Raw genomic sequence first — 24,221 nt, 5'->3', positions numbered from 1 at the left:
CTGACCTAGTGCCGGGGTTGTAACTCACGACTCTTTCAAATCCACTCCCTAAGTCTCAAATGACTTTATTAGCACACAAAATTATAAAATAATTTATCCATCCTGTAATTGGAAGAAAAAGATAGAGACTTGGCTAGTGTAGAGGTTGGAGGACAAACATTGTACCACTATCTACACGTGAATCAGGCGTAATTGTTATATTTTAGTTTTTCAATTCATTCAAAATTTATATTTTATAGGAGAAAGCAAATATGACAAGATTTGAAGGAAGCGCAAGTATATCAAGCGATGATTACTTCCATGGTGGTTCAAGTAGTCGACGCAATCCAGGAGGTCCAGATATGGGGGCAGTTAAAGACAGCATGAAGGAGGGCGTCACACAGGTTGCTGGAAAACTATCAAAAATGGCTAATGGGTTAATGTCTTCCATTCAGGTAAGTAAACAATGATTGCATTGAATGATGAAAGAGCTTGTTGACTATTGGTTCTCTTCTGACTTTTCCGTGTGACAGTGTTCTTTACAAGATTGTGATTTTTTTGGAAAGCCTATTTATTTTTAACTATAAATATAATAATATCCTGGATTTATAAAGGACAACTTGGATAGCATCGTACGACAAGGCCCGACTAAAAACATCATGACCTTGTCTTTTCGGTCCTGTCTAAGTTGAATCCTGAGGAGATGAGTCGTCTTGAGAAAGCATCGGGCGTAGTTTTTAGGTCATCAGAAGAACTTTAAACATGTTTAATTTTCTCCTGATGAAACGACTTGTCGGGCCTCGTACAAGTTGGCCTTAAAGTACCTAATGTTGTGAAACCTCTAAGCGCTGTACATATTAGCCCGGTCAATTTTTTTAAATCAAACAACATACTTCTATAATGTAGCTAGTAATTGGCGCAAGTTTTTACACCTGGGTGGAGAGAGGCAATGTAGGTGTCTTGCCTAAAGATACAAGCAATGTGATAAGCGTTGGATTCGAACCCATGATTTTACGATCATTAATTTAATGTCCAACACACTGCACCACATGCCCTTAACTATCAGCAATATGACACCAACAAAATATCACAACTAGCCCAGAGTAAATCCCAAGCTTTGTCAGGGAAAGTCTCTATGTAGCCTATAATTTATAAAGCATAAATTGGTGTCTCGCCTTTTTCTTACATTCTCCTTAGTTGCTTCCATACAAATATTAAATAATTTTCTGTACATGATTGAATAGCTTTTTTTGTAATTTCAGATTGTAGAAGTATCACTTTTTCAGTGATTTCAATTGTCTGTATTTGAATACCCATCAGTAAACAATTTTATTGAGAAAAGAATCTAAAAATAAGTGACAAAAATTACCTACTTAAATTTGCCCTAAAGATGAGTTTCTTATTTTAAAATCCATTTGTCCCCTTAAAAAATTAATTTGTAATTTGGCCTACTTATTTTTGTAATGGATTATGTTAGAAGTAGATTATTGGATTCTTTGGATATTTTCAACCCCCTGTAGATAATTAACCATTAGAGAAATTAGGTTATGACTAATGAAGCGCAATATTTGCTGCACATAAAGATGCGGTAATGTGCTGGAAAATGGAAAGCATTTATATTCAATTTATATTTCACAGAATTTTATAATATAATTATGCTCGTTTAGAAAGACAAAAAGCATTTTCTGTTATCGACGACATACATGAGAATGTTTACAGATACAATAATTGTTTAGAATGTATTCTCAGGTTGTTTATCTTTATTGGAAATTTTAAATTGGATATTTTTTATCAGTTTTTTAAACCCTGCCCCATTTTTCCTGGCCAGAGATAAAGCTCTGTCTACAACATCAAACTAGTTTGACAAAAAAGTGTGATGTGCCCAAATATGGTAGTAATATGCCTAATTATGGTAGTGATATGATATCATCATGTCCATATATGGGCACATCACATTTTTTATAGTGTAGACAGAACTTTAGAAAAAAACATCACATGCAATGGCTAAAGAAACAGACACTACTGTGTATATATCATATCTTGACAGATTTTTAAACTCACCTATTGACGTAAATAGAATTCATTGATAAGCAATATAAACAATGCATGTTTGGCCAATGTGTCAATGAACTAAACAAAGCAGGGGATTGTAATTGTTGTTCACATCAAATTATAACAAACATATATGTACATTTTATATCACTTTATTGAGGATGGAGGATGGTCAATTTTAACTGACAAACATATCCCAAGAGAGGGTTGATTTGAATGTCAACTATACTACATAATGATTATTTTATTAGTGATATTTGATGAACCACTGCTATGTCTCATTATCTCATCTATAACTAAATTTACAATTGCATCTTGAGAGTGTTCACTTAGCAAGAGCAAGTGGTTTATCGCGTTTAATAAGTGAAATAATAAGTTGCCAACACATTTTTCGCTTTAGGCATTATCGATTCCAATATTTTTAGGTTTTTTCATAGCACCCTCTATGGTTTAATGTAGTATGATAGCACCCTCTATAGTTTTACAAAACCTCACAATATTTCATTTTTCAAGTTGTGAGGTCCTTTATTCTAGATTTTCTTTAAAAACCACACCATCTGGGCATGGTAAAAAGATTCTGATCCGAGTTAGACTTGCCATCGCCCAAAGCTATATCTTTGCATACATACCTATGCAAAGGCATTGATTGTTATAGAATTCATAGCGCTTTAAAATGTCACATTTTTAGAATCGTAACAGGTCAAACAAAAACATGGACTGGTTGAGGTACAATATTAGTATTGTTATCTATAACAACAGCACCCTCAATATATGAAGTATCAAATAACCTTGAATTTGGTATTATAGATAATGCTAACATTAGATAATGTATGTTTACATTAAATGAAGAGGCCTTTTGACATTTTAACAGTTTGCAGTTGCGCTCATCAATGTCTAAGGTTGACATTAAAAGCTCTTTACATCTTAGAATAACATACTCCATTAGTATTCTTACTTACTTATCATAGGGACATATTGCTATTTCATGATGCCAGATCTGGTTTTTATTGTTTATATAAGGAGGATGATAGTGAGACTGAAGAGAATAAGTGAATGGTGTGCTATGTTATTGTAGGGCAATCAAAATGATAAAATAATGTGAGCTTGTAAAAAAGCTATTTGTTATCATTAGGTATAACTTTGACGGTAAATCGTCCATAATCATAGTTATTCATAGAGAGAAATAATAGGAAGAATTTATAGGTTTGGAAAAAGAAAATTTGGTTTGGTGCTCTTTGACATGAAACTCATTTTTGTCATTATCGTTATTATTGCATTTTCGACGTTTAAATTTAGTTTAACATAGGATTCATTTAAACCTATTATAGTACTTTTTTTTACTTAAGTGAACATTTTATTTAAAAGTGATGATACAATATGAAATTACTTTTATGTTTAACAAGAGTTAAATGAATAATTTAAAAAAACATTGAATTTGGCTTTCTTGTTAAACGATGTAGAACTGTCTGTAATTTTGACATATTGATAATGAACTGTTGAATTAAAGGAGATAATTCCATTTTGTATATCAATGAATTTTAGATATTTGAGAAAAAGTTGGCTAACAATAATTGATACATATTATATTTGATCTTGAAGCCAAGGTACACATTATTTCTGCATATCAAACACATAATCATTGTCCCTGGAGAATCATGCCGTACTGCTGTAATTAGTAATGATACCGATGATAGTGTATCACTATGTTAGTATTCAATAGTTACCAGATTCCCAATTAGACTTCCAAAGTCAGAGGAATTAAGAATGTTTGTTTATGACCGTGTTCACAAAATGTGTAGGCTCCCTGAACATACTGCTGGCACCAGAGAACATCTTCAAATCCAGTCAGCTACTTGTGAAAACTCGACCAGTTAACGTTTAAAATGTTTGCACATGATTTGCATAGAATTCTATTAAATACTTTGTTTATATCTAAAGGTCACTACACAGTCCTAAAAGAATTGGTGTGTACCCTGGGCCAATTTACTGGGCCAACTCCGGCTCCCCGAAGCCCTATTAAATTCAGAAGGAGGCTTGTTACTGTTACGGAATGATTAAGTTGCCCGCAGAAGTCCATGGAAAATAAGCACACAGTTGAGATATTTAATTTTAAGATTGATACTACTATTATTGCCTATGTGATTGTGATTCTACTAATATGGGCTAGTGAAATCTAAACTGACTAGCCTAGTGTGTCTAGTATTCAAACACTTTAAATTGTGATACTACTATTATGGGCTAGTAATCTAAACTGACTAGCCTAGTGTCCAGTATTCAAACACTTCAAATTGTGATACTACTATTATGGGCTAGTGAAATCTAAACTGACTAGCCTAGTGTCCAGTATTCAAACACTTCAAATTGTGATACTACTATTATGGGCTAGTGAAATCTAAACTGACTAGCCTAGTGTCCAGTATTCAAACACTTCAAATTGTGATACTACTATTATGGGCTAGTGAAATCTAAACTGACTAGCCTAGTGTCTAGTATTCAAACACTTTGAATTGTTTGTAATCTCTGTGATTTATTATTAGCATATTTATACTAAAAGAATTCCTTATGGAAGAAGTACAATTTTTATGAGAAACCGTAATGAAATTAGACTAACTTAACTCCCTTCTTAGATTTGTCTGAAAGTATATTTCTTAAATATAATAAATCAATGTTCATTTTCAAGATAATCAATTACAAAATGAGGTTACCTTATATCCAAAAAAATAAATTCCTTGCAAACATATTAAGAAGCAGCAATAAATGTATTTATCTCTGATTCAGAAAATGAAACGTAGACGAATATGAAACAAAGGTAATGTAGAAATCAATATAAGCATTCAAAGTGCCTATCTATCTCAACTCATTAGATTATGTAAATGGTTAAAATCTTTCTTTAAACTTGACTAATTGCATTGATTTAAATCGAATAGTTTTGCATAGATAATGTTTTTAATTTCTTTATATAATCTATTGTTTTAACGCTTTTTGTATGGTACACAAATAAAATATTTTTCTACTTGTAAATAAATAATTAAGCAGATTCTTTTTGTAGCATACAGCAACTCTGGCAATAAAAATTAAAATCTGATATCTGATGTTGGCAATGATCTGAATAACAAGAAATGTGATTAATATAAAACATTAATGTTACAATTCTTATTTTATAAAATTATATCATTCAAAACATTTGAATTCTTTAGATTTAATATTCATAGTACTTATCCATATGTCTTTCTTGATTTTCAAAGTTGAACAGTGTACAATCAAGCTCTAGTATTAGTTTTCATTTGACCGATGGGTCATCTGACCAGCGTATTTACAGGAATACTTACGTTTCCTACAGTATCCCCTGCTCTTGGTCAATTTCTACTGACCACTGAAGCATGACAAAATTCAATACCTGAATTAGATTTTGATATACATAATATATCATATGTAACTCGTTCAGTGAACAAGCCAATTTGTGGTAAATAGGTGTTCTGTGAGATACAGTGATCTTTGAAGTCTGTGATACTAATAACGCCATATTTCTTCGCCTCTATTAGGCTTCTTAAAAGTCTCCCTATAGACTCCTTAGATTACCATGCATAATTAATATGTGAATTTATTGTTTTCAATTCTACAGCATGTCACTTGCTATTTTTTAATTTAGTTGTAGATATCTTTAGCTCAGAAATAATATTCTCCCTATTTTTGTTGCCATTTTGTTTTACACATATAGTAGAAATGGAGTTGTGTGTTTTTTAATATCTGTCAACTGTCCTGAGTTAAAATTTAGGAATTTTAGCAACCAACATCAATCTCAAGACATTATAATACTCTGTCTTTGTGAATAAAATTCCTCTTCTTAGATGCTATTGGCATTCTTGGCAATACCCAAACATAGGCTTATTCACTAAATATATACTAATGGTCTAACTAAATTGGAACAATAGTGATTGGTTTTTAATTATACTTAAGCACTACCGTATGCGCAGAAATTTGGGTTGGTTCACTAGGTAGCCATAGCAACTGCATTATAGTGTTACCCAACATTTTAACTACACTAATTCTGAAATTACGAAAGATGATGTGGTGTGGTTAGTTGTTAAGTTGTTTTTTGTCATGAGGAAAATAACCTAAACGTAATTCTAAATTTGAATGTAATACATAGCGATTGAAATAAGCTCCACTTGAAACTGTGGAATTGAAACACTTTATAACAGGTGAGATGCCTATATCCATATTACTGAAATTTTCATCTGTTTTGTCAAGCTTTTGTGTGTTTTCACCTACGTTATTCTGGATCGCAACAGAGCAGTCCAGACTGATGCAACAATTTTTAGTCGCGTAGATGCGACTCTATAGTTCACTATGTCGGTCGGTCGGTCTGTCTGTCTGTCGGTCCGGTATCACTATGCGTTTTATCGCTTTCTGACCTTATCTTGATATCAGTTTAATCTAGCTAAGTCAATTTTTCACAGTATATTCCTTATGGCCAGGAATCGATGTGGTTATGTTTTCACGGTGCGCAATAAAAAATTACGCGGTCTACACACGATTTAACGAAATCACGTTTGTAATCATATCTTCACAACCATGAACCACAATTAAATAAAATTTGGTAGTCATAAATTTCAGGGCATAAATCATCATATGGCAATACAATTACATGCGTAGCGCATGTAACGCATGCGTACGCGCGCTTACAATTTTCAAAATTTATTTTCGATGAAATAAGAGTACGTTTCAGGCAATTTTAAGCGTTTACAAAATTGACATGAGTGCGCAGATTTTTGCGCGCGTACTGCGCGTTAAATGTTATTGCGCACTCTTTTTGCCCAATTTCTGTTTTCTTGACTTACTTTTCAACTCGAAATTACGTTATACGAGCACGTCAAAAGTAACCGGCTACGCACGTGTAAATTAAAAAAATATAAATGTTTTTAAACATTTCAACATTTTTAAACATGTTCAGTAATTTCGGTCAGTTGGTAGGTTGGTCGGTCGGTCGGTAAACACTAATGAGCATGCGACTGCAGCCATCTATATGGCCTTGTTCTCTTTAATATGGTTTATATTTTTTTTTCTTTTGCACTACCAATTTTCTCTTCATAATTCATTATTGTACCTGCTATGTTTCTTTTAAGTGTGAACAAATATATTAAAGTTACTTTACTTAAATGAGAATGAGTTAGGCCTATATAAAGAAATTAGGACTAAAATGACACAAAACAAGTTGTTTGCATATGATTACACCATCTGTTGGTATACCTGTTCTAATTACTCTTCTGACTCCCATTTACCTGCCTGCCTGATGGTGCTAAGTGCTTTAGCAATTATTAAGATAAATAACAAATAAACTCTTCTTATTTGCATAATGTATTACATCGATTCTAGTATAAGATGCGGAGTATTAAGACAAATTTGTAACATGTTTACTATCAATCAAAAGGTGTAAAGGTTTTGCTAAATGAGGTGTATGAGAGGAATTCTAATTGTTAGTTTGTTGTATTTCAATTTTCAATGACATTGCATTTTTCTTTTAGAAAATGTCTTCTTTTTTTTTTTTTGCAACATCACTCACTCAATCACATCATAATAATGAATAATACCTGTTAAGATGTATAAATTGCCGAACCTGTAGCTCGGCTTAACAAAAATAAAAAATACCGCAAAAACATCCAAGAAACCAAAAAAAAAAAAAAACATCTGAATCTGAAAATTGTAGAGAGCACTTTTTTAGAAGATATGGAGTGTGATGATTAATATTGTTTTTAAAATTTCACTTTTCAATTAGATGCGATCCCTGATAAAATATTGAAAATAAATACATTTTTTATTGCATTGCAGGATAAGTATGGATACTGAATCAACCTTACATCAAAATGTGGCAATTTCTGTAAATTCTGCTATTGAGTTACTATGTAAAACCAAACAAACACTTGTACAAACAATTATATAGAGTGAAATACAGACAGTAATGTTCTTTACCAATGTCAACATTCAATGATCAAAATAAAGCCAGTTTACTTTACAGTATAATGATGCGATCAACCTCTTTCAATGATTTACCATTTATTTACTTATAATGAATATCGGATGATCTACTCAAAGACTTTGTCAAAATGATATTTTACATTAACGTCGACGATGGGAATCACTTTTGGGTAATGTTATCATCCGAGCAATTGATTCACTCTCAGAGGAGTGGAATTGGATTCGGTCGTATCAATCCGAGCAATTGATTCACTCTCAGAGGAGTGCAATTTGATTCTTTGGTATCAGTGGTATTGATATGAAAACATGAAATATCCAACAGACTTTTCAGCGTGGTTGACCTCAACCTTGTTTGATTTACAATGAATTTTGCGATAATAGATGCGATCACACAAACAAGGGTATGTTCTGACTGATGGTAACATAGCAAAAGCGAGGTCACATTGGAAGTGTTCAAACCCGGCAGTTTAAATAAATCGGTCAAGCAACAGGTTGGTTCTCTGGTCAGTTGCATGGATTGGTCAGTGTAGCAAAGGCAATCTTCGCAGTACTAATCTGATCCGTTGAGACTCCCTATCTGAACTCAACAAATTTGATCACATAAATGAGACAAATACAATATAACTTAACTATGGATGATGGTTCATGTATAATGTTTTGAATGAATTTTTCTTGTTACAACGAAGGCATGAAATGTTTTTTTCACTTTTCCTTCATGTAAGAAAAATTCATTCAAAATATTGTAATGTGTCTGTACAGTAGTTTACTGGATAGCAGTGTTGTATGTATTAAAAATTTTTTTTTTTGCTTTAAATTAAAATATATATTAATATAGGTAAGTATAATATTTAAATTTCCTTTAAACTTTAAAATTGGTAAAATTAAATAATTGTAGTTTATATTGATATTATTACAGTATTCATTTTTCAGGGCTTTACTGTTGAAAGCACTATTCAGAAGAAATGTAATAAAATGTGGTGTTTGATTAAAGGTGTGTTCCCCATCGGATATCTCAGACCTCCGAACATGATACCAATAATTATTCTTTATTTTTATTGTGTGTGATACACACATTTAGGGAATTAGTTGGGTGTTTGAAATTTAAAGCATCTGTTTTATATTTACATAATCCCTGTCAGATGATAAATCAATAAAAATGATGAAATTAATTGTTCTAATATAAAAACTGTTCCATCATTTTATTTTACAATTGTGTGAGTATATGACTATATAACAGTGAATCACTTTATTTGATTTTGAATCTCCAAGCTCCTCCGTCAAGAGCAACAATCTGTTCTCATACATGAATTTTATACATTTTGAGTCCAAACAACTACTGCCTACTCACAGCCACTGATCATAACTGGGCCCTCTGAGAGAACAGTCTTCGAAGAGGTCACCCAGTATAAATAAATAAAAAAATTTAAAAAATGTTTATCTTTCATTTTATGAAAAATTCTCATTACTATTCAAAATAAACTTATACAAATATGACACGAAGGCCTATGATTGAAGGCCTCCTTCAGTATTCAACATACTATATGCTGAATATATTACCATTATGAAATTTATTTTAAAATCAAATTACAGTGCAAGCAATTTGATATAGAATTACTCTCTAGCTTTATAGATATTGGAATATATTTACAGAAATGGGTCTTCAATCTACAAGATGACGCTATTAAAGCTCTGTATACACTATCAAGCTTTATGTGACAAAAAAACACGATGATGTCTTATCACTACCATATTTGGGCACGGCACTTTTTTTTTTGTCAAACTAGTTTGATAGTGTAGCTTAACATTTCTTTATGTTTTTATAACCATTCTGTTTTTGATTTACAATAAATCCCTCCTAGTAACAACCTTTTTTTGAACCAAAATTTTGTTTAAAATATTTTCTTATGGTGTAAATTTTCATCTTGAATGTGCTAGAGGTACTGTATATATGAACAGTCTTTCCATAACCATACTTGTGATTGGGATTTGTTCAATATTTTCTCGAAGCCTCCATAATTTCAATCAATTTGCAGTTTTATCATTTCTGTACTAAAATAGAAAAAGGTTTTTGTTTGTAGTTTCTGTCATTATTTTATTATATATTATTTTTATATTTATTATTAATAATTGTTACCTAAGGTACATCATTTCTCCTTGGATTTGAACACCAGATAATATTATAGTTTCAGTAGTTTTCGACTACTTTATCCTTGTATTTGTCTATTTTAGAAAATATAATTTTTTTTTTCAAATGAAAGTCAGTATATGTAGGTTGTGGTATTAAAAATAATAATTGTTTCAAAACATCTGTTTCAATTATTAAACACTCATTTCTAAATTATGAATTAATTGAATTTATGCTAATTAAAAGTATCATGGTTATACTATATTAAAAAGCAAAAGAGATTATAATACATTGTGGTTTTTTTTTCTCGTTTAATTGTCATTATTAAATTAATGTTCTCTAATATGACTGGAAGTTCATTATTTTTCATGTAATGAATTTTTCAAATTATCTTATTTTATTTGCTTATTGGTGAAGTAATTGATGATGGACGAAGACAATCAAAATATATATTGTCAGTGTTTTAACACAGAGACATGAGACCCCTGGTTTAGGGATCCTAAGTAGCCCTCTAACATTGGAGGCCATGGACGTTTTTTATATATTTTAATGCCTCTTGTTTCCTCTGGGGCCCCGGTTTCAGCCAGTGAGCGCTCATAGCCATTACGCCACTGTATATTGTTATAGAAAGTAATTCCAATATCTTCCTCTCTCTTGGTGAATGTATTTTCTGGAAAATCCATTTCACAGTTATTTTATCAGCATTATCAATGTGTTAAGTTCTGAGAGGTTAAGTTCAAATACCAGGCAAGAGTAATGGTATTTCAGAAAACATGCATGCATGTTGGAATTATCATTTGTCAGTTTCCTGGTATTTATTAACACTGTTTTACTTTTTCTAACTATACTTTTAAGATCTATATATTATCTTGCATGTATTCTGTATGTATACTCTGTATCTTGTGAGTTTGGTTTAGTTGTTTGTGTGGAAGGTTTAGGTTCAAATCGCTGGTAACACAGTAGTTTAGAAACATACAAAAAAAACAATTTATAAACAAAACATGAAATCCACTTTATTTGCTGTAGGTAAGAATACATATATAACAGAGGCATGATAGTAAAGAGATTAAACAGGCAATATGAAATACTGTAGGTAATGTCGACAAGCTTTAGAGAATGTTATCTGCTGAAAATCAAAGACAAAAGGTCATAGGTCAATGCATACACATTCTTTTGTATAGCTTCATGGCTGGTGAAAATTCTGATATCTTAAGGTAGAAAATCGGTTTGTGTGGTAGGGTATTTATTATTTGCGGAAATGTTTTAATAAACTATTCGTTCGGATGAATATTCAGCCAAAGATATTACTTTCTATACATATATATATATATTTATATACCGTATTTATAAAATTTAAATATCGTAAGCTATGAAAGATAAGGTGAGACAAGTTTTAAATCCACTGAATATAGTACATAGTTTACACAATATTGATTTACAATTATATAATATTAGCTATTTCAACAGTTTATCGTTTTGTATAACCAAACATAAGTTATAATTATTTATTTAGGGCCATTCAGTAAAAATGTATATTTTAATTTTTTTTCTTTTTGTAAAGTGATGACTTACACACTGGTTAGCTGAAACTGAGACCTGTAAAATTATTACTATACATTTCATTTTTCAAACTGATAGACTATAGAACATAGTAAATATACGACATATTATATTATTTTATACACCAAAGATTTATGTATATAACTTAATACAATGATAAATTAATATTCAGATTATTTACATTCAGTACAGTTTTATCCCCAGAATATATAAATCATATTATATATCAATAAATAATATTCATCTATTGGATGAAATACAATATTAATGCACAAATGAATTCATACATTTTATTCATTAGCACATATAAACAGATATGAAAGCATCTATAATTTTAAATAAAAAAGAATATTGTAAATATTATAAAATTATATTTTTACCAAGTACTGAGTTTACTAATAATATGGACAATACATCTCATCATCTTATTACATATAATGTTTGTCTTGAATGTCCCTGTGGGGTTGCAAGCTTCTTATAATAATCATTATTTGTGCTGGATAAATTGAAATATAAGAAAGGTAAGATTCCCCCAGCCAATTCGACATTCATGTATGTAGATTTATTTTTATCTCTCTGGCGTTACAAAAATTCACACGAAAACTTGCAATAGTATAGTGTACTGTATAATATAACGCAGCCAATTTGTAGTTTGTGGATAATCATCGTATTGCGAGCGGGAAAAACAATATGAAAGTATTCCATGGGGAGTTAAGTAATTACGATAACACCTATACAAAATAAGAGATAGGAATATACTACTGTATTGTAGTAAACAATCATAGAAGAATATTCACAAACAGTAATAACATAACAGCTATAAATCATCAACAAATATTGTATTGTAGTTGTACTAAAGTCAATACTTCATTGTAAACTTTAACCTAATATGCGGTTGTCATGTGGAATGTTCCTAATGTGTCGGATCGATTTTGATAAATAGATTACATGCGCAGGTAAAAACAACAATTATAAAATTATTATTCCCATTGTAAAAAAAAAACTAAAATGGTGGTTGAAAACTTACACTCTATAATTCAGGTAAAAAAAATATAAAATTAGTTTTACAATGACACACAAAATAATACTGAAGGAATGACTACTATAGTTTGCACTGTGTTCATTGAAATATACATGTGTTTCTGTTCAATAAGATGTGGTATAATACGTAAATAAGTAACTTTCTTTGGGAATGATCTGTTTTTATAAAAGATATTCTGTAATTAGCACCTTTAAAAAAAAAAACAATAAGTGCAACATGTATGAAAAATAGTAAAAGCAAACAACCAAGGATTTATGTATATTATACACATATAAATTTAATAATTCTATACAATATACATTACACTATCATATTCTGATATTAATATAATATTTCTAATATTAAGTATGCCCATGACAGTAAGAATAATAATAATAAAGAGCATATGATTTGTTGATATGCATCAAGTAATACTATGATACAGGTGCAGTTGAGACGTAAGCTAAAACACAATCTCTGTAAATATATTGCAAATTTTGTAGAAAATTGTCTAGGATACATTAAACAGCACAATGCTATTTAATGAGATTACTGTACAGCTACATATGCAAGAGTGACACTCTCACACAATCTATGCTGCGAATTTAATCGGGAATGTATTTCTCCGTGATATTACCATTTAGGCAGGTTTTAAGAGGATTTTCTAAAACGACGTCAACATTTTACACACAATTTAAAGTTCTTAAACTAACTATGTAAAGACAAGTATAAAGAACAAATGGTTTAACTCAAGGCATTCCCTGTACAATTATTTATTATGGTGAAAATCACGACAAAAAATTAAATAGTGAAACAGGCAAAACACTTAATGTTTATTATTCATATTTAGAATAATACTTAAGATTGGTTTTTGCTAGCTAGGTTATTTCTGATTATTGATCAGAGTGAAAATCATGAAATTAAATAGCAAAAATGGCAAAGCACATGATGTTATTCTAATAATTATCAGAACAATATCACGGATAGGAACGTTAGCTAGTCTAGCTAGGTAAATTGTTGCTAGCGTACAGTTTGTTGATTAATATAAAGTACAGCATCTTGGTTCAAATCTTAAATATATTGCAAGATTATTCTTCAATAACAGTAAGGTGTACTGCTTTTGAAGCAACAACAGTTACACCATTTATGCTAACCAGTTTGAAATTAGGTTTGTAGTAGAAACACATATGTGTATTGAATTTCTTAAACAATAAACTAAGTTGCTTATGATAGATACCAGGTAGCTATAGGTACAGTTTGTGGGTGGGTACCAGAAATTAGAAACATGGCTGGATTGTGCTAAAGCATGAGGGTTACAAGAAATATTAAAATGATTCTTTTTCTCTCTGCTCTGTCAAGGCTCTTTAGTAGTTTTAGGAGCATGACTTGATATGATCTCTTGCACAATTTCAAGACTTTCTTTCAACCATCAGTTGCATTTTCTTGTGCCTTCTGCCGGCACACCTACATGTTGCAAGCACCAGACATACTGAGATGCAGACTGCCAAATCAATGTCATTTGGTAGCACACCTATTCAGTTTTAATGTTAGTACATTGCAAATTCTGAACTGTTTAATATATCAACCTCAGCAATATATCTAAATGCAGAATATTCTTTACTCTCAATCACATTTTTGTTTTCCAATCCTTGCATTGCGTGCGTCTATTACGACATGTCTTTTAGTACGTGCCACTGAGCGATTGGTTGGCGCGCTTTAGCAAACATCTCATTCCAGTGTTTCATCTCTAACGGTGACGTCTTGTGTCCTATCAACACGCTACCTATGGCATCGTTTTTTGATAATCGATCCCGATCCAGTACAGATATTATAAAGCTTGTATCCCGTATCTTGTCCAAAGAAACGTCAAATACAAATTCTTCGTTGAAGATCGGGTTCAAGGTGCATTTTTTTACGGTTGTTTTCTTTTTCTCTACACGTTTTCCTTTGTACATATGCCATATCTTGACGTATGGATCTGAAAAATAGACAGAAATTATAAAAAGGAATACTTTATGTCACACCAGGGAAGAGTTAAATTACAATCTCTTCCCTGGTCACACTCAGTCACATCCTAGCCCTTGAAGAAGCTTGCCATTTCACTTTGGAAGTGGCGTAATGGTCAATCCAGTGGTGTAACGCAGGGAGAAAAGACCCCTGGTTTAGCACTCATAAGGGGCTCTCCAATTAAATGCTGGATTGCATTGAGGCAGCTCCTCCTCAGGGGCCTCTAGGTTTAGTCAATGAGAGCTCATATCCATTTACGCCCCTGGGTCAATTGTATTTGTCATTATTATTATTTTCTATTGGCACTGTGCGATTAGTTTGCTGTGGAGCTTAAGACAACAGACTTGTTTTTCATGCATTGTCGACCATGTCAATAGCCACAACACTAAATATTGACCATGCTGATGGAAAATAATAACTTATATGCATGGTGGACCTTTTTACTTGTTTTAAATCTCTCCGTTTGTGTTTTGGAATGTATTTTTACCACTAAAATTTGTTTTCTTCAAAACTTGGAGAATTAAAAAAAAAGTGATAATTGAAGGAACAAATATTGAAATTGCAGGAACAATATATGATCTATATGACCTTTACTTTCCTTCCTTTCCTTTGTTTATAGATTATGCGAAATAAGTATCAATTTTAAAATTTAATTGATGTTCATTTGACATCTAGAACATTAATAAGATTAATGATTATCTAGTATTGCTTTTCATAAAATGTCAGGGTATAATAAACCCCAGAAAAAAGATTTTAATATTTGAAATCAAATCAAGGTAGATGAGGAATGAATTATTGATAAGATAAAAAAAAAGGCCAACAAATTATTTTTGATTAATAAATCGAGATGTAATCCAATATTGACTGTATTGTGAGTGATTTTATCCCATAAGCAAATAATGAAACAAATTACATTCAAGAATATTAATCATACCTCAGATAAATGATAATTATTCTATACCTGCTATAGATATTAATTTGTATTCATTTAAAACATGAGACCAAAATATATAAAACATTCTTTTCATTTTATTTTTTTTCTTCATATTTTTATGAATGAAAGTTGATTACTCAAGCATACAGAAATATTTATATACCAGCACCTCATTGGTTAATCGGTAGTCTATTTATTGCCATGCCCGGAACTGTAGCCCCACTAAACTATGCATGTCCGTGTTTCATCCTAAATAACAATTTGACCTGTACACCAATTGTGATTATTTGTTGAATATAGCTAGCTTGTTGAACTTTTAGAAGTTGGCTGGAAGAATTGGAAGAATTAGTAAGTTGAGTGGCCAGTTAAAATATGAAGAAACAAATAAAGCATGCTTTGGGGAAATTTATTGCATAGCTGAAAGCGATGAATTATCAAATCTAGGCCTTTTGATGATGTTTGCTGTTTGCGAAAGAACAATGAATTGTGCCACTAGCTACAAGGCCTACACCAACTAAGTCCATGTTATGGTTTCGCTTCGGGCATAGAGATATTATGCTTCGGGCTAGGACCTAGCCTACACACAAATTGTATGGTACAGTATATAAAACAAATATTGACTGAGATTTCAGTGGGGTGATCTGGAGACATACTATAGCATAGTCTCCAGATCACGGAGGGCTACTATTTTTAACCATGCCCCTCAGCCCAGTCAATATACCATATGTATTATAAGCAATATACAAATATCTACTACCAGACAACCTAGTATATTTTAGTAAATACACTTCCCCAACCAGTGGTTATACAGGAGTCTTCTAATAAACTGAAAAAGAAATGCAACTTTACCCGATTTGCCTGTTATATCCTTAGCTTGAAGATTCCTGCATTTCATTATTACTATTGTTAGTTGGCCTTGCGAGGGTACATACATGATTGAAAATAGAACATCACCCAGCTTGCCCTAAACAAATATATAATATTAAAATACATTAATTTCAACCTATTTCACAACTTGCTGTTGTTTTTCTCACAATTGAGTGGTAACAACAGCATGGTAACATTTTTTCTGTTGTCAGAAAGCAAATTTAATAATGTGATTGTATGTTTTACAAACATACCTGTACATATTCTTTTTTAACGTGCTTTTTTCTAAGGCAGTGCAGCACTGTTTTATATCAACCCTTTCATACTAAAATGGGTCATCCACTCAATAATGTAGTTACATGTTGTAACAGAACTGATGAACATCAGTTCCAATGAATAAGATAATTTATTTATTCTGAAACGGAGCTGCCTGTTTTAAGGATTTATTAGGCTTTCTCACTGAACATAATGATAGCAAAAAGACAACAGGTGAAAAGTAGGCTTTAAAGCTCAATTTATATGATTATATAAATCTTCTTGGTGGATGCTAATTCAATCATGAACAATAGGAATAAAATATCGTAAAAACATAGAATTGAACATAAAAATCATCATGTTAGAATGGCGTTAAATCTAACTTGTGCATAAATTATCTATGGCTCAAATAGTGCTGGCTTAGGCTTTAGGCCATGGGCACTCTTTAAGCATTATTTAATATATAAATTATAATAATATATAAACACAACAGGAATAGAACATTAATTCTAAACCCCCTGGTAATATACTGAAATTTAATAAATTTATTTGAAACAATAAGGTGAGGAAATATGTGCGAATGTATGTAATAGAAGAGAACTCAAAATATATAATTTAAAAACACTAATCTTAAATAGTTTACAGTAGTAATTTTTTTTTACATTCACCAATTTCACCTTAAAAATGCTTAATGTCTTGTATGTTTTACTACCATAATTCATCTGTTTCAAATGTAAATGTTTTGTTTTTTAAATGTTCAATTGTATGAATATACAGAATATTTGTTATTTCAGATATGTTCTATTTAGTTAGTTTTATAGAAAAATAATAATTAATTAAAATTATACATTCAACAAAATGTTAAAATTAATTTCTACATACCGGTAGAAAAAAAATAACCTTACACACAACCTTTATTGATCTTACTTGTTAAGCAGATCTATTTATTCATATTGAAATTATTCTTAGTTACTGTACTTGGATTAAGTTTGTAACACTCCATTTCCTTGCCCAGAGGAAAATGGTATGTCAGAATTTTGTTATGAATGGTGCGTTAATTTGTCAGTCGATAACGATATATTTCATCCAGTCAATAGATGATGTCTAAGATGCTCACAAAAATCGCTATGACAACTGCGTTAATTTTACTAATTGCCTTGTAATGTAAATATGTACATTGAAAGATTTTTTTCGGAAATCCTTATGGAAATTTGAGTAGAATCTAGCTATGAACACTGGGGGTTAGTAATTAGCAGAAAACCTGACTGATAAATAAACAAAAGATTTAATACCTTAGATGAAGGTTCATAACAATACGATTGTAGTGGTATTGATATTAACTTGAAAAGACATAAAATGCTTTTAAATGTGAAACATGAGCACTGTATAATGCTTGAATGAGAACTGATAATTTAGCTGAGTGATGATAATATTGGTGGTGAGGATAAACAATGTTGACATACAGTATGTTGATGATGGTGATGAAACTGGAGTGAGAATGATATAATAGAAGATGATGATAAATACAATATAATAAATGATGATATGATGATAATAAATGATATGAGGATGGTGATAAATGATATGATGATAATGAAGATAGTGATAAATGATACGAAGATGGTGATAAATGATATGATGATAATGAAAATAGTGTTAAATGATATGATGATGGTGATAAATGATAATGATATGAGGATGATGAAATATTAGTAGTGACATTGATAGTGTTGATGATGATGATAAAACTAAAGTGAGAATGATAATGAAGATGATGATACATGATATGATGATGATAAATGATAGGATGACAATGAAGATGGTGATACATAATATTAAGATAAATGATATAATGATGTTGATAATGATATGAGGATGATAATAATGAAGATGATATGATGATGTTAATGATAATGATATGAAGATAGTGATAATGAAGACGATGATAAATGATATGATGAGGATGAAAATGATGAGGATGATAAGGATATGAGAATGACGATAATAATGAAAATGTTGGTTATGAATGTAACACATTTTCTGTTTTCTTTCTTTATTATTTTTTTCTTTTCAAGATTACTGTTTCTAGTAGTTTCCTATCCTCTTGAGCCTTGCTAATTTGCATCCTAATTTAAATACAGTACTAGCACATGTGTACATTTGTTCTGCTTTGTTCTACTTGTTGCTATTGTTGTATTCCCTACTGCTGGACAGTGTGTTTCTATCTACAATAAGGCCACACCTTTTTGTGTAGAGGCCTAGTCTTATAATACAGCTCCATCTTATATTCTTAATTATATAATACACTTGGAATTACTTTACCTATTGGTAGCTATATTGGACTTAATCATTTGAAGGTAAGGTTCTAGTTTCTTTTAGTTACAAATATTGTTTATTAATTGATTTATGTGTATAGACATTTAAGGGGCTATTTTATTATTCAATGTACTATAATTACTCTTCAAAATGCAAAATAATGAGTATTAGTCATGTTTGCTAACCCTCACTATTCTACCATATATAGTACAGTGTATAGAAATGCACAATTATTGAGATTTTCCACACAATTACAGTTATATTATATGCCAAATACATTCTTACTCTTAATACAGTACTAAATGTGTAAATAACTTCAGCATTGCATATTAGTAAAAACTACCAACAGTAATAATATATGATACCAATTGATTGTGGATTGAATAAAATGAATAAACTGTGTATCAGATAGGGAACTAAAAATGTATAAACAGGTAACTGGGCAAATGGTTTATAGTCTTTATCAAAGAAGACTTGTTCCACCACCAGATCTAGGATACAGTATATTCAATTATATTACTAGAAAATATGTATTAGCAGCACCAGTTACTTCTTTGGTTGCCCCCTTAAGGCCCATTTACACTAGATTAAATTTATTTTGTTTATGTAATGAAAAATACATATTGATCGTTATCTTCCTAGTGTAAATGGGCCTTTAAGATCAGGTTAATTGTATAAGTTCAAAGTAGACTTACAGCCGATTTTTTGCTTGGTAACAGGTTTTTCCAATACGTAGTTTCTTTGGCAAGCTCAATGTCACATAATGGTATATTCACTTCACCTATTGCATCATTTCTACTGAATTTATCATAGTCCAGTACTTGTAAATGCAGAATTCGCTCTTGCAATTTATTATATGGAAAACCTTAAAGAAAAATTGAATTGGCAATTTGTTATTGCGTTTTTGACAATTCTGGGTTCCAGGCTATTTTCTTTTGGTGACAATATAATAGAACCTCTATTCAGGACAGGGGACACGCCTAATGGGATACTTTTCTTGTGAAAATAATGAGGATAAATATACTACTACTGGTAATCCCTATTGAGGCAACACTTCTATCAAGGGGACACTTTGCTGAAGTCAAGGTGTCCACTAGGGTTTCTACTATAGTATAATTATGTTGGCTCACATTCAATTTTACAAATTCAAAGGATAAAATTAATAATTAAATAAAAAAGATTATAGGTACTACTTACGTATATACCATTTTTAAAAAATAAAAATAATTTGTATCATGATATCGTAATGGGAATTCAATCCACAGGCTATAAAATAGCAGTTGCTACTAAACTACTGTTTATTCAAGATATGATAAGATTAGCATAAGATAACTAGGAACATTGTAATTAGAATATCAGAATAATTACCATATAAATTATACTCATTATGTTATTAATTAAACCCTACAATAAATTTATTGCAGTTATCAGTCTATGCCTTGATCAGTTTTCTTTTTATAATTTGGTAATCACAATGGGGCTTTGCAATAGATCTTTATTTATGTTTGTTAGTCAAAATTACTATTTTTCTTGCTATAGGGACAATACCATACTCCTAATACATTTAACATAAAAATTAATTGTAGCAATAGCATCAATATACTACACTGCTTCAACTGAAGTAGTACTAATATTCCAAGACCAAATTTGGGTGATTTGCCTATTTTGTAATAATATGGCTAGTGTCAGGGCCAGGTCAAATTACCATATTTGGGTACATCATACTTTTTTGTATATGCTTAACAATAACTTAAAATGTATGTTTACGCTTTTAGCTCTGTCTACACTATCAAACTTCATGTGACAAAAAATGTGATGTGCCCATATATGGACACAATGACTACCATATTTGGGCACATCACACTTTTTGTTGTCAAACTAGTGTAGACAGAGCTTTAGATAATAGGTAATTATGTTCTGTACATGTACCTTCAAATAGAAACGTCTCATGCCAAGTTGGGTTCAGTTTCTTTTTCTTCACCTTTGTTTCCATTTTGCTCTTTTTATTTGGAAGTAATAAGATTTTGACAAATGGATCACTGGTGCCACTGTGAAATCAAACCAATAATATTAAACGTTATTTGGTTTAAAAGTTTGGATGGAAAATAAACATTATTATATAACACCTAAATAGATTCCTGTCATTTGATTAGACGATTATGGGTCACATGATAAAAAGTAAATGTCCTAATATCAATCTCTTCACATAGCGTGGTAAATACCAATTTTTACCAGATAAAGCCCCGGAAAGCGCAACCCACGTAATGCAAGCGTAACAACAATGCTTTGCTTTGAGCATGTTCCAACAAGAGCGTGGTGAATTACTATTAACCGGTTGAACACCGGAACTTTGTGTGACCTCCCATAACAGCAAATAACTAGTAAAAAAAGGAAAGTAAAGTAAACGTTTAGAATGTATCAACTGCAGAAGACATTTGTAACATAAAGCCCGGCTCACACTATAGCTATCGGCTGAGCCAACTGACACAAATAACACTTTGCTCACAGTGTGCGCCGGACAATTTATATTGGAATACATGGTGTAACACACCCTTCTTTTCTGGTTGGCTTTGATGGGTTAAATAACAAAAAGTAGGTTTTCCCACTGTTTTACTGTGAGAAATGTGTAAATGAAATTACTAGGATTAATATTACCTTGAAAGGAATTTTAAAATATAGAATACTACAATTTATATAACGAGAAACACGCATACTATAAGCTAGTTTAAAGATGACCCTATACTATGTCATTGGTAGAATTAGATGCATAACACAAATCAAATCAAAAGTAATAATTACACAATTTATCATAAGGCCTACTTTTTTTTTATCAATTATCACAATTCATTGCAGATATGGCAAGTTTTAGTTACCTTGGTAACAAAGTATCCAACAAGAAAGTAACAATCAATTACCTCCCAGAGTTTGCACTTAAGAAGGAAAGCTAATTTTAAAATCCTGACATAACAATATTTTAACATTAAAATCAATTTACCATTAGATTAAGACATAACAAGTATGTATTAATGTGTAGTCTGTATTTATATGAAAGGATATATATTTATATACTATTTAAGAGGAAAGAGAGCTAAAGAATAAATAGGAAGAGACCATTTTGGTACGAGGAATTTAAGGAAGCCTCTGACTTAGACTTAGACTCAGAAAATTACCAAAACCAAAACAGCCGCATAAACTTCTTGGCGTCTCTCTGGCTTAACAAAAACCCTAAGTGTTCATAGACAACAGAGTTATTAAACTTTAATAATATTTTCATTAAAAATGATCCACTTTCCAACTGTATTACAACAACATATGTGTAATCATTTTATATTTTATAAACAAAAAATAATGTACTCGCTGTACTGTATTTTAAATAATAATGTACTTTTAAATCTAAAACCATCCAGTGGCTGATAAAGAAAAACTCAATACCCTGAACATGTTTTATTCTGCATGACTCAGTATAACTCCGTATGGTTCGGCAAAACCAGTAGAAATTCATAGAAAGATTAAATGGTTGTTACAAAAAACATTACAGTATTTAACACCTCATCTTGTGAGCATGAATGAATAATAATTGATGCATTGTAAGATACATAAATACAAAACATTATCAGACAATAATAAGCCATTAGTGCATAAATACAAACCATTATTGTACAATAATAAGCCATTAGTACATGAATAAACCATTCACAAACTCATTATATTTTTCAAGGATATCTGCTTTACCTTTAAGAAGTTACAGTGTAATAATAAAATTATTCTTATATACTTGTTGTAATGTAATTTGGCGTAAAGAGATTTGTTTTCTACTATTCTACTTCTATTATTTGTCATCTCTATCCTAACAAAATATTCAAAAACTTCTATCAACTAAGAGTCGAAGAAAGTCATGTCTCGGGTCCATTTTACAGTCGCCATCAGTACTTCTATGAAATGGATGACTAGTTGGGAACATAACGCTAGTTGGTCAAACCCAGTACCATTTTGATTAAAATGTATGGGGGAAATAATCTGTAACCTACTGGGCTGAATTGCGCACAGGTGTGGATGACATATACCACAACTTCATTCTCCCCTAAGGTTCCCTTCATCTGTCCACAATGTCCTGTCCGGATTTTCTGATCATTCTGGAAAACACGGACCTCACAACAAAGTACTTACCTAAGATCTTTTGCAGGAAGATCCTGGGCACGAATGATCTTCAGTATTAGGGTTTGTTCCGTAAAATTGTAATGAAGAGAAAACTGTATTCTCCCTAATGTTTCTTCCTGAGTTTCCATCATTATTCCTTCTTGATCCTTAAAGATAATCACAACTTAGCATGAGAGTGAAACAAATCAATACCATTCAATAGTTTTTGTTAGATATATCCTTGGAAATCATAAATTATTAGATCAAAATGTCGTCTTTGTGTCCTTATATGGAGTAATATAACTGGTTTTGTATTTCATATCAAGTTATTATAGTGGATGTTTTGCTATGCCAATATTCAGAATTTTTTTTTCATTTTCAGCACAAATTTTTAAGATGCTGTCAAAAGTTTATATCACTCCAGAGCTTTAAAAAATAAGCACCAAAAAGAGAATAATAATTTGAATATGCAGGAAATATTAAACAGGTGTTTTAAGAAAGATAGATTTGAAAAAGCATTACTAACTAAAGTGGCCATCTTGAAATATTATGGTAATGTTTAGAAAGATGCTTTAGTATAATATTAATGAATGCGCTCTAAGTCTTTATCGGTACTCTTACCTCTCATGAGGTCTCATTTAAATTATTTTAATAATTATTGCACACATGAAGCACAAATGAAAAACACAATGTACTTGTCACCCACAAGAATTTATAACTTTTAACATTTATTGAATCTTTCAAAGAAATGATGTTTTTTTTTTATCTAGCATACATACTACCAGATACTCTATCATTTTTATCTATTAATATCATAATCTTGCATCCATATGTGTTCTTGTCTTGTACAACCTTAATATAATCTTTTGGAATAACATTAATGTCAATTTTTATTAGTAAAACTATAAAAAAAAAACCACACTCTATACTACAATACGTAAACAGGTGTTCTGTTAAAATGTGAAAATTATTTCAATGTAAATCATAATTGT

General features: G+C 30.9%; 2 protein-coding genes across 5 annotated transcripts in view; one reads left to right on the top strand and one right to left on the bottom strand.

Moving 5' to 3' along the window:
- Window positions 1–24,221, top strand: part of LOC140040608 (ADP-ribosylation factor GTPase-activating protein 2-like) — a 54,752-nt gene that overhangs the window by 16,595 nt on the left and 13,936 nt on the right. For 2 of the 3 annotated variants that reach the window (XM_072086665.1, XM_072086663.1), the window contains 2 exons: window positions 240–434; window positions 7,861–8,044. In XM_072086665.1, coding sequence (XP_071942766.1) covers window positions 240–434; window positions 7,861–7,878 — 213 coding nt within the window. In that variant the 3' untranslated portion in view covers window positions 7,879–8,044. Of the gene's footprint in view, window positions 1–239; window positions 435–7,860; window positions 8,045–24,221 lie in introns of those variants that run through there. The other variant, XM_072086664.1, reaches the window with a different exon arrangement.
- LOC140040609 (synaptotagmin-7-like) overlaps window positions 10,894–24,221 on the bottom strand; it is a 41,954-nt gene continuing 28,626 nt past the window's right edge. For both annotated transcript variants that reach the window (XM_072086666.1, XM_072086667.1), the window contains 5 exons: window positions 23,260–23,396; window positions 21,022–21,140; window positions 19,788–19,957; window positions 16,504–16,618; window positions 10,894–14,691 (listed from right to left, as the gene is read on the bottom strand). In XM_072086666.1, coding sequence (XP_071942767.1) covers window positions 14,381–14,691; window positions 16,504–16,618; window positions 19,788–19,957; window positions 21,022–21,140; window positions 23,260–23,396 — 852 coding nt within the window. In that variant the 3' untranslated portion in view covers window positions 10,894–14,380. The remainder of the gene's footprint in view (window positions 14,692–16,503; window positions 16,619–19,787; window positions 19,958–21,021; window positions 21,141–23,259; window positions 23,397–24,221) is intronic.

This window comes from Antedon mediterranea, chromosome 2 (genome assembly GCF_964355755.1).
Source record: "Antedon mediterranea chromosome 2, ecAntMedi1.1, whole genome shotgun sequence".
Lineage (NCBI taxonomy): Eukaryota > Metazoa > Echinodermata > Crinoidea > Comatulida > Antedonidae > Antedon > Antedon mediterranea.
The sequence above is the reverse complement of the archived record's forward strand: the minus strand, read 5'-3'. Positions and strand labels throughout refer to the sequence as shown.